This window comes from Bombina bombina, chromosome 7 (genome assembly GCF_027579735.1).
Source record: "Bombina bombina isolate aBomBom1 chromosome 7, aBomBom1.pri, whole genome shotgun sequence".
Lineage (NCBI taxonomy): Eukaryota > Metazoa > Chordata > Amphibia > Anura > Bombinatoridae > Bombina > Bombina bombina.
Window position 1 is genome coordinate 12,088,682 of NC_069505.1, and position 16,278 is coordinate 12,104,959.

Here is a 16,278-nt window from a genome sequence, read left to right on the forward strand (position 1 = left end):
GATCATCACCAGTTTCTCAGGTTCGCCTTTCTGGACAAGCATTATCAGTTTGTGGCTCTTCCTTTCGGGTTGGCCACTGCTCCCAGAATTTTCACAAAGGTGCTAGGGTCCCTCCTGGCGGTTCTAAGACCGCTGGGCATAGCAGTGGCGCCTTACTTAGACGACATCTTAATTCAGGCGTCGACTTTCCAAAGAACCAAGTCTCACACGGAGATCGTATTGGCCTTTCTGAGGTCTCACGGGTGGAAGGTGAACTTAAAAAAAAGAGTTCTCTCTCCCCCCTCACAAGAGTTCCATTCCTAGGAACCCTGATAGACTCGGTAGAAATGAAAATATTTCTGACGGAGGTGAGAAAGTTAAAACTGTTAACTACTTGCTGAGCTCTTCATTCCATTCCTCAGCCATCTGTAACTCAGTGCATGGAGACAATCGGACTAATGGTAGCGGAAATGGACATAGTCCCTTTTGCTCGGATACACCTCAGACATCTGCAACTATGCATGCTCAAACAGTGGAATGGGGATTATGCAAATTTGTCTCCTCAAATTCAGTTGGACCAGGAGACCAGAGATTCTCTTCTCTGGTGGTTGTCTCAGGATCACCTGTCTCAGGGAATATGTTTCCGCAGACCAGAGTGGATCATTGTAACGACCAACGCCAGTCTGTTAGGCTGGGGTGCGGTCTGGGACTCCCTGAAAGCTCAGGGCATATGGTCTCGGGAAGAAACTCTTCTCCTGATAAACATTCTGGAACTGAGGGCGATATTCAACGCTCTTCAGGCATGGCCTCAACTAGCTGCGGCCAAATTCATCAGATTTCAGTCGGACAACATCACGACTGTAGCTTACGTCAATCATCAGGGGGGAACAAAGAGTTCCCTAGCAATAATGGAAGTAACCAAAATAATCAGGTGGGCGGAGGATCACTCCTGCCATCTCTCAGCAATTCACATCCCAGGAGTAGACAACTGGGAGGCGGATTTTTTAAGTCGTCAGACTTTTCACCCGGGGGAGTGGTAACTCCACCCGGAGGCATTTGCCCAGCTGACTCAGCTTTGAGGCACTCCAGAGTTGGATCTGATGGCGTCCCGTCAGAACACCAAGCTTCCTCTCTACGGGTCCAGGTCCCGGGATCCCAAGGCGGTATTGATAGATGCTCTAGCAGCGCCTTGGTCCTTCAATCTGGCTTATGTTTTTCCAATGTTTCCTCTCCTCCCGCGTCTGGTTGCCAGAGTCAAGCAGGAGAAGGCTTCTGTGATTCTGATAGCGCCTGCGTGGCCACGCAGGACTTGGTATGCAGACCTAGTGGACATGTCATCTGTCCCACCATGGACATTGCCAATGAGGCAGGATCTTCTGATACAGGGTCCGTTCAAGCATCCAAATTTAGTTTCTCTACGTCTGACTGCTTGGAGATTGAACGCTTAATTCTATCAAAGCGTGGGTTCTCTGAGTCAGTTATAGATACTCTGATTCAGGCTAGAAAGCCTGTTACCAGGAAAATCTACCATAAGATATGGCGGAAATATCTTTGTTGGTGTGAATCCAAGGGTTACTCATGGAGTAAGATTAGGATTCCCAGGATATTGTCTTTTCTCCAAGAAGGATTGGAGAAAGGATTGTCAGCTAGTTCCTTAAAAGGACAAATATCTGCTTTGTCTATCCTGTTACACAAGCGTCTGGCAGAGGTACCAGACGTTCAAGCGTTTGCTCAGGCTTTAGTCAGAATCAAGCCTGTCTATAAACCTGTGGCTCCGCCATGGGGTTTGAATCTAGTTCTTTCAGTTCTTCAAGGGGTTCCGTTTGAACCTTTACATTCCATAGACATTCAGTTGTTATCTTGGAAAGTTTTGTTTTTGATAGCTATCTCTTCTGCTAGAAGAGTTTCAGAATTATCTGCCTTACAGTGTGATTCACCTTATCTGGTGTTCCACGCAGATAAGGTAGTTTGGCGTACCAAGCCTGGTTTTCTTCCTAAAGTTGTTTCTAACAAGAATATTAACCAGGAAATAGTTGTTCCTTCTCTGTGTCCTAATCCATCTTCGAAGAAGGAATGTCTGTTACACAATCTTGATGTAGTTCGTGCTTTAAAGTTCTATTTACAAGCAACTAAGGATTTCAGACAAACATCTTCTTTGTTTGTTATCTATTCTGGTAAGAGGAGAGGTCAGAAGGCGACTGCTACCTCTCTTTCCTTTTGGCTGAAAAGTATCATCCGTTTGGCCTATGAGACTGCTCCTGAAAGAATTACTGCTCATTCTACCAGAGCAGTGGCTTCCACATGGGCTTTCAAAAATGAGGCTTCTGTTGAACAGATTTGTAAGGCAGCGACTTGGTCTTCACTGCATACTTTTGCCAAATTTTACAAATTCGATACTTTTGCTTCTTCGGAGGCTATTTTTGGGAGAAAGGTTTTGCAAGCAGTGGTGCCTTCCGTTTAAGGTACCTGTCTTGTTCCCTCCCTTCATCCGTGTCCTAAATCTTTGGTATTGGTATCCCACAAGTAAAGGATGAATCCGTGGACTGGATACACCTTGCAAGAGAAAACAGAATTTATGCTTACCTGATAAATTACTTTCTCTTGCGGTGTATCCAGTCCACGGCCCGACCTGGCATTTAAGTCGGGTAAAAAAATTTTTTGTTTAAACTACAGTCACCACTGCACCCTATGGTTTCTCCTTTTTCTTCCTAACCGTTGGTCGAATGACTGGGGGGGCGGAGCCTGAGGGGGAGCTATATGGACAGCTCTGCTGTGTGCTTTCTTTGCTTTTTCCTGTAGGGAATGAGAATATCCCACAAGTAAAGGATGAATTCGTGGACTGGATACACCGCAAGAGAAAGTAATTTATCAGGTAAGCATAAATTCTGTTTTTTGTTTTTCAAAACTTCAGTCACCTCTGCACCTTTTAGCTTTTCTTTTCTCTTCCTATACCTTCGGTCGAATGACTGGGGGTGGAGAGAAGGGAGGAGCTACATATACAGCTCTGCTGTGGTGCTCTTTGCCACTTTCTGTTAGCAGGAGGATAATATCCCACAAGTAAGGATGAATCCGTGGACTCGTCGTACCATAGAAGAAATCAATTTATCAGGTAAGCATAAATTTCCTTTTTTACCAGTGAAGATATTTAGATGGATGTTGAAGGTTTTACCTGTAAAAGACCCCTGCATTAATCTGCTATTAAGGTTCTGGTTTTGGTTATTGTTGTAGTGGTAATAATATACATAAAGTAAACACATGCAGGTAAAGGTACAAGGTGACAACACATGGTCATGAAAATGCCCCTCTGAAGAGCAGGTTCGTTCATATAATGTGAAACTTTCTCTGCTGTGATTGTTTGCAGGGCAGCCATGTGACTGCACTCACTTGCATCCTGGTAATGAGGACTTTGTAAGGAACCAACGATCTCCTATTGTAAAAAAACGCAGTGACCTTCGAGAGGTTGAAGAGCTCCCTGTCATATATGTGGTGACGCCTACCCATGCACGGTAAGCTGGCCTTTTTGTGTAGTAGCATCAGCCCCACTAACCCTTAGTCCTATCATACTTAGTGTGCATATGGCTCAAATGTTCACTCCTCTCCTATCTAGCATTTCTTTCATGTGTCCAAGAACTATCTCTAATACCAGGCCTAACCGTAACACACAACCTTTAACTAGCCCTACCCTAACCATAGCTTTAGCTCTTACCCTATCCTTATTCCAAGTTCTAACATTGACTCTAGCCTAACACTCTACTTATCTTTAACCATATATCTACCCTAACCCTAGACAGATCCCTTAAGCTAACCCTGACCCTAACACTAGCATCAGCCCCAGGCCAAGTACTATCACAAACCATAGCCCTAAAACTATAACTAATCCTAGACATGCACAGTTTTTAACCTTAGAACTATCCATAACCCTATCACTAATTCTAGCTAAGCCCTAACTTAGAACTAACCCTAGCTCTAGTTTCAATTAAAACCCTTACCCCAACCCTAGACCTAACCCTATACCAAGCTTTAGCCCTGACTAACCTTAGCTTAACTCCCTCCCAGTCCTAAGCCTATCACTAACCCTTGCCTTAGCCCTAACTCAGACCCAGACCTAAACCTATCACTAGCCCTCGCCTTAGCCCTAACTCAGTCCCAGACCTAAGCCTATCACTAACCCAAGCTTTAGCCCTACCCAAGCCCAGCCCTAAGCCTATCACTATCAATAACCTTAGCACTAATCCAGGTCCCAGTCCTAAATCTAAATGATTAACCCTACCCGTGTCCTAAACCCTATACCTAACTATAGCCATATCCTAACCCGATCCCTATCCCTAACCATAGCCCTCTGAGCCCTATCACTCAACCTAACCCTAGCCTTGACACTAACTCCCAATTCTAAACGTAATTACTAACCTTGGCCGTTTCCAGAAAATTAGCCCATTCGCTAGCTCTGTCTGTAACTTTAACCCTATACCTAACCACCTGTCTGTAGCCCTAACCCTATACCTAACCATCACCACCTTAGCCCTATACCTAACCTTAGCTCTCACTGTAACCGTTACTATAGTTAGTACAGCTGCACCACTCACCTATCGTTCAGTTTAGTGTTATTAGTTTTTAGTTGCATAGCATGAGGCTGTACGTTTATGGCTTTAATGGGGTTTTTTTTCCCCAGAGGTTTATGTAAGATTATTTTGAACAGTTGTTCTATCTAGAAGATATTACCACGGATGCTTGGTTTTGTAGTTCCCAAAACTGTGACTTTGTGTCTGCAGAGATAACAAACCTCTTATTCACTGTAAAATGTTATAAAATAAACATACAGAGGTGACAAATAGACCTTCAAGGGACACAAACAAATTTTTTTATTTTATGATTCCGATAGATCATACTATGTTAAAAAAACTTTTATGTTTACTTCTGTTATCATATTTGCTTCATACTCTTTGTTTCCTTTTGTTGGAGGGGAAGCAGTGCACTGCTGGGAGCTAGCTGAGCACATTGGGTGAGCCAATGACAAGAGACCAATCACCAGCTAGTTCCCAGTAGTGCACTGCTGCTCCTGAGCCTACCCTGTAAGATCCAGAACATTAACCATGCAAAAAGTTTTTTTTATATATGCACAGTAAATATCCGTAATTAAGTGACACATTACAAAAGGTCTAGACACACAATAAATGTTTATATATGCACAGTATATATTAGTAATTAAGTTCTGCATTACAAAAGGTCTAGACACACAATAAATGTTTATATATGCACAGTATATATCAGTAATTAAGTGCTGCATTACAAAAGGTCTGCACACACAATAAATGTTTATATATGCACAGTATATATCAGTAATTAAGTGCTGCATTACATAAGGTCTGCACACACAATAAATGTTTATATATGCACAGTATATATCAGTAATTATGTGCTACATTACATACGGTCTGCACACACAATAAATGTATATATATGCACAGTATATATCAGTAATTAAGTGCTGCATTACATAAGGTCTGCACATATAATAACTGTTTATATATGCACAGTATATATCAGTAATTAAGTTCTGCATTACAAAAGGTCTAGACACACAATAAATGTTTATATATGCACAGTATATATCAGTAATTAAGTGCTGCATTACATAAGGTCTGCACACACAATAAATCTTTATATATGCACAGTATATATCAGTAATTAAGTGCTGCATTACATAAGGTCTGCACACATAATAAATGTTTATATATGCACAGTATATATCAGTAATTAAGTGCTGCATTACATAAGGTCTGCACACATAATAAATCTTTATATATGCACAGTATATATCAGTAATTAAGTGCAGCATTACAAAAGGTCTGCACACACAATAAATGTTTATATATGTACAGTATATATCAGTAATTAAGTGCAGCATTACATAAGGTCTGCACACACAATAAATGTTTATATATGCACAGTATATATCAGTAATTAACTGCTACATTACTAAAGGTCTGCACACACAATAAATGTTTATATATGCACAGTATATATCAGTAATTAAGTGACACATTACATAAGGTCTGCACACACAATAAATGTTTATATATGCACAGTATATATCAGTAATTAAGTGCTACATTACATAAGGTCTCACACACAATAACTGTTTATATATGCACAGTATATATCAGTAATTAAGTGCTGCATTACATAAGGTCTGCACACACAATAAATATTTATATATGCACAGTATTTATCAGTAATTAAGTGCTACATTACATAAGGTCTCACACACAATAAATGTTTATACTGTATATGCACAGTATATATCAGTAATTAAGTGCTACATTACATAAGGTCTCACACACAATAACTGTTTATATATGCACAGTATATATCAGTAATTAAGTGACACATTATAAAGGGTCTGTACACACAATAAATGTTTATATATGCACAGTATATATCAGTAATTAGTGCCACATTACATAAGGTCTGCACACACAATAAATGTTTATATATGCACAGTATATATCAGTAATTAATGCTGTATTACATAAGGTCTGCACACACAATAAATGTTTATATATGCACAGTATATATCAGTGATTAAGTGCTGCATTACATAAGGTCTGCACACACAATAAATGTTTATATATGCACAGTATATATCAGTAATTAAGTGCTGCATTACATAAGGTCTGCACACACAATAAATGTTTATATATGCACAGTATATATCAGTAATTAAGTGCTGCATTACATAAGGTCTGCATACACAATAAATGTTTATATGTGCACAGTGTATATCAGTAATTAAGTGCTGCATTACATAAGGTCTGCACACACAATAAATGTTTATATATGCACAGTATATATCAGTAATTAAGTGCTACATTACATAAGGTCTGCACACACAATAAATGTTTATATATGCACAGTATATATCAGTAATTAAGTGCCGCATTACAAAAGGTCTGCACACGCAATAAATGTTTATATATGCACAGTATATATCAGTAATTAAGTGCCGCATTACATAAGGTCTCGCACACAATAAATGTTTATATATGCACAGTATATAGTAATTAAGTACTGCGTTACATAAGGTCTGCACACACAAATGTTTATATATGCACAGTATATATCAGTAATTAAGTGCTGCATTACATAAGGTCTGCACACACAATAAATGTTTATATATGCACAGTATATATCAGTAATTAAGTGCTGCATTACATAAGGTCTGCACACACACTAAATGTTTATATATGCACAGTAAATATCCGTAATTAACCCCTTAATGACCACAATGTACCCTGTATGTCACTGGTCGTTAAGGGTTTTTTCAGGACATAAAAGCACAAGTCTAGCAAGAACACGTTATTAATGCCCTCCCTCCAGAAGGCTTTGTGGAATAGAGCAGTCTCAACGCTGGTGGCAAGACCGCACTATAAAACAATCAAGTCCCAAAAAAAGGCCAGCGACATACAGGGTACGTCGCTGGTCCTTAAGGGGTTAAGTGACACATTACAAAAGGTCTAGACACACAATAAATGTTTATATATGCACAGTATATATCAGTAATTAAGTGCTGCATTACATAAGGTCTGCACACACAATAAATGTTTATATATGCACAGTATATATCAGTAATTAAGTGACACATTACATAAGGTCTGCACACACAATAAATGTTTATATATGCACAGTATATATCCGTAATTAAGTGCTGCATTACATAAGGTATGCACACACAATAAATGTTTATATATGCACAGTATATATCAGTAAATAAGATCTGCACACACAATAAATGTTTATATATGTACAGTATATATCAGTAATTAAGCGCTGCATTACATAAGGTTTGCACACACAATAACTGTTTATATATGCACAGTATATATCAGTAATTAAGTGCCACATTACATAAGGTCTGCACACACAATAAATGTTTATATATGCACAGTATATATCAGTAATTAAGTGCCACATTACATAAGGTCTGCACACACAATAAATGTTTATTTATGCACAGTATATATCAGTAATTAATTGCTGCATTACATAAGGTCTGCACACACAATAAATGTTTATATATACACAGTATATATCAGTAATTAAGTGCTGCATTACATAAGGTCTGCACACACAATAAATGTTTATATATGCACAGTATATATCAGTAATTAAGTGACACATTACAAAACGTCTGGACACACAATAAATGTTTATATATGCACAGTATATATCAGTAATTAAGTGACACATTACATAAGGTCTGCACACACAATAAATGTTTATATATGCACAGTATATATCGGTAATTAAGTGCTACATTACATAAGGTCTGCACACACAATATATGTTTATATATGCACAGTATATATCAGTAATTAAGTGCTGCATTACATAAGGTCTGCACACACAATAAATGTTTATATATGCACAGTATATATCAGTAATTAAGTGCCGCATTACATAAGGTCTCGCACACAATAAATGTTTATATATGCACAGTATATATAGTAATTAAGTACTGCGTTACATAAGGTCTGCACACACAAATGTTTATATATGCACAGTATATATCAGTAATTAAGCGCTGCATTACATAAGGTCTGCACACACAATAAATGTTTATATATGCACAGTATATATCAGTAATTAAGTGCCACATTACAAAAGGTCTGCACACACAATAAATGTTTATATATGCACAGTATATATCAATAATTAAGTGCCACATTACAAAAGGTCTGCGCACACAATAAATGTTTACAAATTGCCGATATATACTGTGCATGTATAAAGTTAGATGACAGAAAAAACATACAAAATTATTTTGAAACTACATTGTATTTATTTGTTTATTTTTTTTACTCTTTTTATTAAGTTCCAATACAACAAAAAAGAAAACGACAAAAGTTCATTATAGACAGACTGCCTGGCAAAAAATAAAAATATACTGTAACAATACCAACAAAGAACGCCACGCAGGGCTGCCTAATAAAACCATTGTTCCATCACATAGAACTTACAGCTTACAGTCCTTATTTTTCAATTTATCTTAGATTCTTATAAAACGGTTACGTGTACACTTGGCCTTACTTTTCTTATGTTTCAACCAACTTACATTCTTAGCTGTATTGGATTTTCCCAAATTCTTGATCAAACAAACAAAAAACAACAAACAAAAAAAAAAGGGAAAAATCTTGCTCTCCACCTCTCTCCCCCCCCCCCCTCTACTCCTGCAATTAAGTTTCCGACAATCTAATAATTTCCGTTGGCTTTGGGAATTCATTTCTTGCGATTGGATTAATTAATACTTCTGATTCTCTAAAGGGTTATAGTAACCGTATTTGTTCCTCTTCAGATAATGCCTGAATAAACTTTTTTCCATTTGCTGAAAAAATGTTTAACCTGTGATTCTGATTTAACCGCCGTGTCATATTGTTCCACTATCAATTGTCCTTTAAGTTTATTAATACACTCCGTCAGATTCTTGCCTTTTTTCTTTTACAAGATACGAGTCCACAGATTTCATCCTTACTTATGGGATATCGCCTCCTGGTCAGTAGGAAGAGGCAAAGAGCACCACAGCAGAGCTGTATATATAGCTCCTCCCTTCCTCCCACCCCAGTCATTCTATTTGCCTGTGTTAGTAATAGGAAGAGGTAAAGTGAGGTGTTAGTTTAGATTCTTCAATGAAGAGTTTATTATTTTTAAATGGTACCAGTGAGTGCTGTTTTATTCAGGGGTAAAGCTACAGGCTTTTCAGCAATGGGAACTGAGGAGATTCTACATTCTCTCTGCGTCTCCCATACTGTTTGCTGCCCTGGTGATGGTCTTAGCAGATATTATCTAAGACCCTGTTTGTCCCCACAGATCAGCAGGAGGTGATGAAAAGTGACCTCTTCTTCGTGTGGGACAGGTTCATGCTGCGCTCAGCATTGAGGCATGTACAGTCTTTTAATTCTGGGGAGACGATGCAAGCTCAGAACAGACTGGCCATTTTTTCCTACACCAATCAACTTGCCAGAGTGATGATAGGCATAGATGTTTTCCCCCCCTTGTATTATATGAGCTGACAAAGTTAGGGTAACCTAAGAATTCAGCTGTGAGGCAATAACTGCAGGCTTTTTAAGTAACTAGCCCGGTTACATTGCGAGGCACATTGAATGTGGGCTTGACGCTGGGGACTGTTTATGGAGTTTTACTCCAGTGATTATACCTTAGCATTGATAGGCAAGGGGGCACATTGTTTATTCAGACACATTGTTTATTCCTGAGTCATTTTCATTACGACATCTGTATTGCCATGCGGTTCTTATCGGAGTTAGACTACCGCCCATGAAGGGCGGGGCTTAACGTTAAGCGCTTAGCCGCGCAGTTAGTGTTCCATGTTCCGACAGTGTACCTCGAGGCTCCGGTGTTTTAATAAGTCCGCTTGTTTCAATCAGCTTCACAAGTGGTCTTGGGCACACAGTTCACAGAGTACTATTGTTTGGCTCGTGGGGACAGGTAGGCGTCGCAGCAGAGCTGTGGCGAGGTGCAAGTGATATATTTTGTCTATAAGATTATTGGAGTGTACACTTATAGGGGTGATCTTCTGAAAGTCACTATAGTGATCCCTGTTATTGCATTGTTTTATTGCGGAGCAGTAAAAACTATACAGTTTAATTTTTAAAGACGCAGTACACTCGTTTTCTTTCATGTAATTAGCAAGAGTTCATGAGCTAGTGACATATGGGATATACATTCCTACCAGGAGGGGCAAAGTTTCCCAAACCTCAAAATGCTTATAAATACACCCCTCACCACACCCACAATTCAGTTTTACAAACTTTGCCTCCCATATTACATATTCCCATATAACAATATTGCTATTGTTTGTTTTTGTCATGGCTGACCTTCAGGAAAGTACATGTTCTATGTGTTTAGATGCCAATGTGGAACCCCCTATTACTTTTTGTCCTTCATGTACTGAGAGGGCTTTACAGTTTAAAGAACAGATATTCTTTAATGCAAGTTTATCTAAGGATGTTTCTCAGACTGATGAGATTCAGGGTATGCCGCAACTTTCTCCCCAAGTGTCACAGCCTTTAACGCCCGCCCAGGCGACGCCGTGTTCTTCAACTGTGTCTGCTTCATTCACTCTGCAGGTTATGGCTGCAGTTATGTCATCCACCCTTTCAGAAGTTTTATCTAAGTTGCCAGCATTGCAAGGCAAACACAGTAGGAAACGGGCCCATGCGGTCCCTGCGACTTCTGATACTTTGATGGCGATCTCCGATGTCCCCTCCCAGGGCTTTGAATTGGGGGTTATGGAGGCTCTGTCTGAGGGGAACTGTCTGACTCAGGAAGTGCATTGCCCCCAGCAGATTCGGACGTCATGTCCTTCAGGTTTAAACTTGAACACCTTCGTCTTTTGTTACGAGAGGTTTTGATGACTCTGGATGACTGTGACTCTATTGTGGTCCCACCAGAGAAATTGTGTAAGATGGACAGATATTTGGAAGTTCCTTCTTATTCTGACGTTTTTCCGGTTCCTAAGAGAATTTCGGACATTATTACAAGGGAAGGGGAAAGACCGGGCATCCCGTTCTCCCCTTCCCCTATTTTTAAGAAAATGTACCCTATAGCTGACACCTTTCAGGACTCATGGCAGAAGATCCCTAAGGTGGAGGGAGCTATATCTACCCTGGCGAAGCGTACGACTATCCCTATAGAGGACAGTTGTGCTTTCAAATACCCCATGGATAAGAAGTTGGAGGGTCTTCTCAAGAAACTCTATGTTCATCAAGGGTTCTTATTGCAACCGGCGGCCTGCATTGTAATAGTCACGACTGCGGCTGCTTTTTGGTTTGACGCCCTAGAAGAGTCTCTTAGAACTGAGACTTCTTTGGAGGAAATACAGGATAGAATTAAGGCCCTTAAGCTGGCTAATTCTTTTATTACGGATGCTTCCTTTCAGATCACCAAATTGGCAGCTAAGATGTCGGATTCTCCATCTTAGCACGAAGAGCCTTATGGTTAAAATCTTGGTCTGCGGATGTGTCCTCTAAATCCAAGCTTTTGGCTATTCCTTTCAAGGGAAAGACCCTATTCGGGCTTGACTTGAAAGAAATAATTTCTGACATTACTGGAGGTAAGGGTCACCTTCTCCCTCAAGATAAAACATCTAAGCAAAGGGGACGACAGAGTAATTTTTGTTCCTTTCGAAATTTCAAGGGAGTCTCCTCTTCCACTAAAAAGGAAGGGAATTATTCACAAGCCAAGCCCACATGGAGACCCAACCAGTCTTGGAACAAGGGTAAACAACCCAAGAAGCCTGCTGCTGCTACCAAGACAGCATGAAGGGGCGGCCCCCGATCCGGGACCGGATCTAGTAGGGGGCAGACTTTCTCTCTTTGTCCAGGCTTGGATAAGAGACGTTCAGGATCCCTGGACACTAGAAATCGTGTCTCAAGGGGATCAGTTGGAGTTCAAAAATTCCTTCCCCAGAGGAAGGTTTCTTCTTTCACAATTGTCTGTAGACCAGATAAAAATAGAGGCGTTCTTACGTTGCGTAAGAGACCTCTCCTTCATGGGAGTAATTTGTCCCATTCCAATACTGGAACAGGGACAGGGGTTTTACTCAAATCTCTTTGTTCCCAAAAAAGAGGGAACGTTCCGACCCATTTTCGATATCAAAAGTCTAAACAAGTTTCTCAGGGTTCCATCCTTCAAGATGGAGACTATTCGGACAATTCTTCCATTGATCCAGGAGGGTCAATATATGACTACCATGGACTTAAAGAATGCATATCTTCATATTCCTATCCACAGAGATCATCACAAGTTCCTAAGGTTTGCCTTTCTGTACAAACATTTTCAGTTCGTGGCCCTTCCTTTCGGTCTGGCCACGGCTCCCAGAATTTTCACAAAGGTTCTGGGGTCTCTGCTGGCGGTTCTCAGGCCGCGGGGTATTGCAGTGGCACCTTATCTGGACGATATTCTGATCCAAGCGTCGTCTTATCAGCTGATGAAGTCTCATACCGACATTGTTCTGTCCTTTCTAAGGACTAACGGGTGGAAGGTGAATCTGGAAAAGAGTTCACTTATTCCACAGACAAGGGTTCCTTTCCTGGGAACTCTAATCGACTCTCTATCTATGAAAATCTTTTTGACGGAAGTCAGAAAGTTAAAGATTCTGAATACATGCCGATCCCTTCAGTCCAATCCTCGGCTGTCAGTGACTCAGTGCATGGAGGCAATTGGATTGATGGTGGCTGCAATGGACATCATTCCGTTTGCTCGTTTTCATCTCAGACCTCTACAACTGAGCATGCTCAGACAATGGAATGGAGATTATGTAAATTTGTCTCCTCAAATAGACCTGAATCAGGAGACAAGGGACTCTCTTCTTTGGTGGTTGTCGCCGGATCATCTGTCCCAGGGGACATGCTTCCGCAGACCCTCATGGGTGATAGTGACAACGGACGCCAGCCTAATAAGATGGGGTGCAGTCTGGAACTCCCTGAAGGCTCAGGGTGTGTGGAGTCTCTACTTCCCATCAATATTCTGGAGTTGAGAGCAATATTCAATGCTCTTCAGGCTTTGCCTCAGTTGGCTTCGGCCAAATTCATCAGATTCCAGTCGGACAACATCACGACTGTGGCTTATATCAATCATCAGGGAGGAAAAAGGAGTTCATTAGCGATAACAGAAGTATCCAAGATAATTCGGTGGGCGGAAGCTTACTCTTGTTATCTGTCGGCAATCTACATCCCAGGAGTGGACAACTGGGAGGCAGATTTTTTGAGCAGACAGACGTTTCATCCGGAGGAATGGGAACTCCATCCGGAGGTCTTTGCCGACCTGATTCTCAGATGGGGCAGGCCGGAACTGGATCTTATTGCGTCTCGTCAGAATGCCAAGCTTCCGAGATACGCATCCAGGTCCAGGGATCCTCAGGCCGAACTGATAGATGCCTTGGCAGTAACTTGGTTGTTCAACCTAGCTTATGTGTTCCCTACATTTGCTCTCCTTCCCCGGGTGATCGCTCAAGTCAAACAGGAGAGGGCTTCGGTGATTCTCATCGCGTCTGAGTGGCCTCGCAGGACTTGGTATGCCGATCTGGTGGACATGTCATCTCTGCCGCCGTGGAAGCTTCCATTGAGGCAGGACCTTCTCATTCAGGGACCCTTCCATCATCCGAATCTAATTTCTCTGCAGCTGACTGCTGAGATTGAACGCTTGATTTTATCTAAGCGATGGTTCTCTGATTCAGTCATTGATACTTTTGATTCAGGCACGTAAACCTGTTACTAGAAAAATTTACCATAAGATATGGCGTTAATATCTTTATTGGTGCGAATCCAAGGGCTACTCATGGAGTAAGATTAGGATTACTAGGATTTTATCTTTTCTCCAAGAAGGATTGGAGAAAGGGTTGTCAGCAAGTTCCTTAAAGGGACAGATTTCTGCTCTATCTATTTTGCTACACAAACGTCTGGCAGATGTTCCGGATGCAACAGAAAAGTACATAGACAAAGTCCCAGCACCAAGGGTAATTTCTTGAAAACACTTCCTTGATTAAATTTCCTGTGGTTCAGGATTACCCCTCAGCACTTGCATTTAATTCAAACCCTTGTATTAGGGATGCACTTACATCAATACATTGATGAAAACCGTAAGTCACTATATTTCCGTATAAGCAATATTAGTACAAACTGGTAGGTCTTACCCGCTCAATCTGGAACGGTCTCTGTATTCTGAGTCCCACTAGTGTGTCGGTCCACAGGAGCCTTACTTTAAATTTCAATTTGTAAATCTTCGTCGATGAATGGGCTTCCGTCAGCCCGGCTCCCTCCTCGATCACTCAATAGTACAATGGACTGCTACAGCTTCACCTCCTTCTTGGGTTAATCCAGTGCTGCTTATACCTTTGTGCTTTCAGGGTTATCCCGCTCTCACCCAGGGTCTGACGATTTGACGGTTAGTTTGTTGCTACCTGTGCTCACTCCAGGTTACCCAATTGGCTTAATACAGGTGTGGTGATCAAACGATCAGTAATGAGGAGCACCAGGCAGGGTTCAATAAAATAAAACGTAATCAAGCTATGATTACGGCAGTAGCCGAAACGCGTAAGCAAAGAGAATGCTGAGCTATCCATGTACATGTTGTTCTAGTCTGTAAGATTTTAATTTAAGCTGAAAAGTTCAATAAAAGTTACGTTTTATTTTATTGAACCCTGCCTGGTGCTCCTCATTACTGATCGTTTGATCACCACACCTGTATTAAGATGTTCCGGATGTTCAATCTTTTTGTCAGGCCCTTACTAGAATCAGGCCTGTGTTTAGACCAATTGCTCCTCCTTGGAGTTTAAATTTAGTTCTTAAAGGGACAGTCTACACCAGAATTTTTATTGTTTTAAAAGATAGATAATCCCTTTTTCTTTCATGTAATTAGCAAGAGTCCATGAGCTAGTGACGTATGGGATATACATTCCTACCAGGAGGGGCAAAGTTTCCCAAACCTCAAAATGCCTATAAATACACCCCTCACCACACCCACAATTCAGTTTTTACAAACTTTGCCTCCTATGGAGTTGGTGAAGTAAGTTTGTGCTAGATTCTACGTTGATATGCGCTCCGCAGCAGGTTGGAGCCCGGTTTTCCTCTCAGTGTGCAGTGAATGTCAGAGGGATGTGAGGAGAGTATTGCCTATTTTGAATGCAGTGATCTCCTTCTATGGGGTCTATTTCATAGGTTCTCTGTTATCGGTCGTAGAGATTCATCTCTTACCTCCCTTTTCAGATCGACGATATACTCATACTTATTACTTATTTATATACCATTACCTCTGCTGATTCTCGTTTCAGTACTTGTTTGGCTTTCTACAAACATGTAGATGAGTGTCCTGGGGTAAGTAAGTCTTATTTTCTGTGACACTCTAAGCTATGGTTGGGCACTTTGTTTATAAAGTTCTAAATATATGTATTCAAACATTTATTTGCCTTGACTCAGGATGTTCAACATTCCTTATTTTCAGACAGTCAGTTTCATATTTGGGATAATGCACTTGAATCAATTATTTTTCTTACCTTAAAAATTTGACTTTTTTTCCCTGTGGGCTGTTAGGCTCGCAGGGGCTGAAAATGCTTCATTTTATTGCGTCATTCTTGGCGCAGACTTTTTTGGCGCAAAAAATCTTTTCTGTTTCCGGCGTCATACGTGTCGCCGGAAGTTGCGTCATTTTTGACGTTCTTTTGCGCCAAAGATGTCGGCGTTCCGGATGTGGCGTCATTTTTGGCGCCAAAAAGCATTTAGGCGCCAA

At 40.6% G+C, this 16,278-nt stretch overlaps 1 protein-coding gene across 1 annotated transcript in view; it reads left to right on the top strand.

Moving 5' to 3' along the window:
- The window catches only part of B3GAT3 (beta-1,3-glucuronyltransferase 3), a gene marked incomplete in the record, with an annotated part of 130,042 nt that overhangs the window by 52,468 nt on the left and 61,296 nt on the right, over positions 1 to 16,278 (top strand). The window contains 1 exon segment of the mRNA XM_053719952.1: positions 3,341 to 3,485. Coding sequence (XP_053575927.1) covers positions 3,341 to 3,485 — 145 coding nt within the window.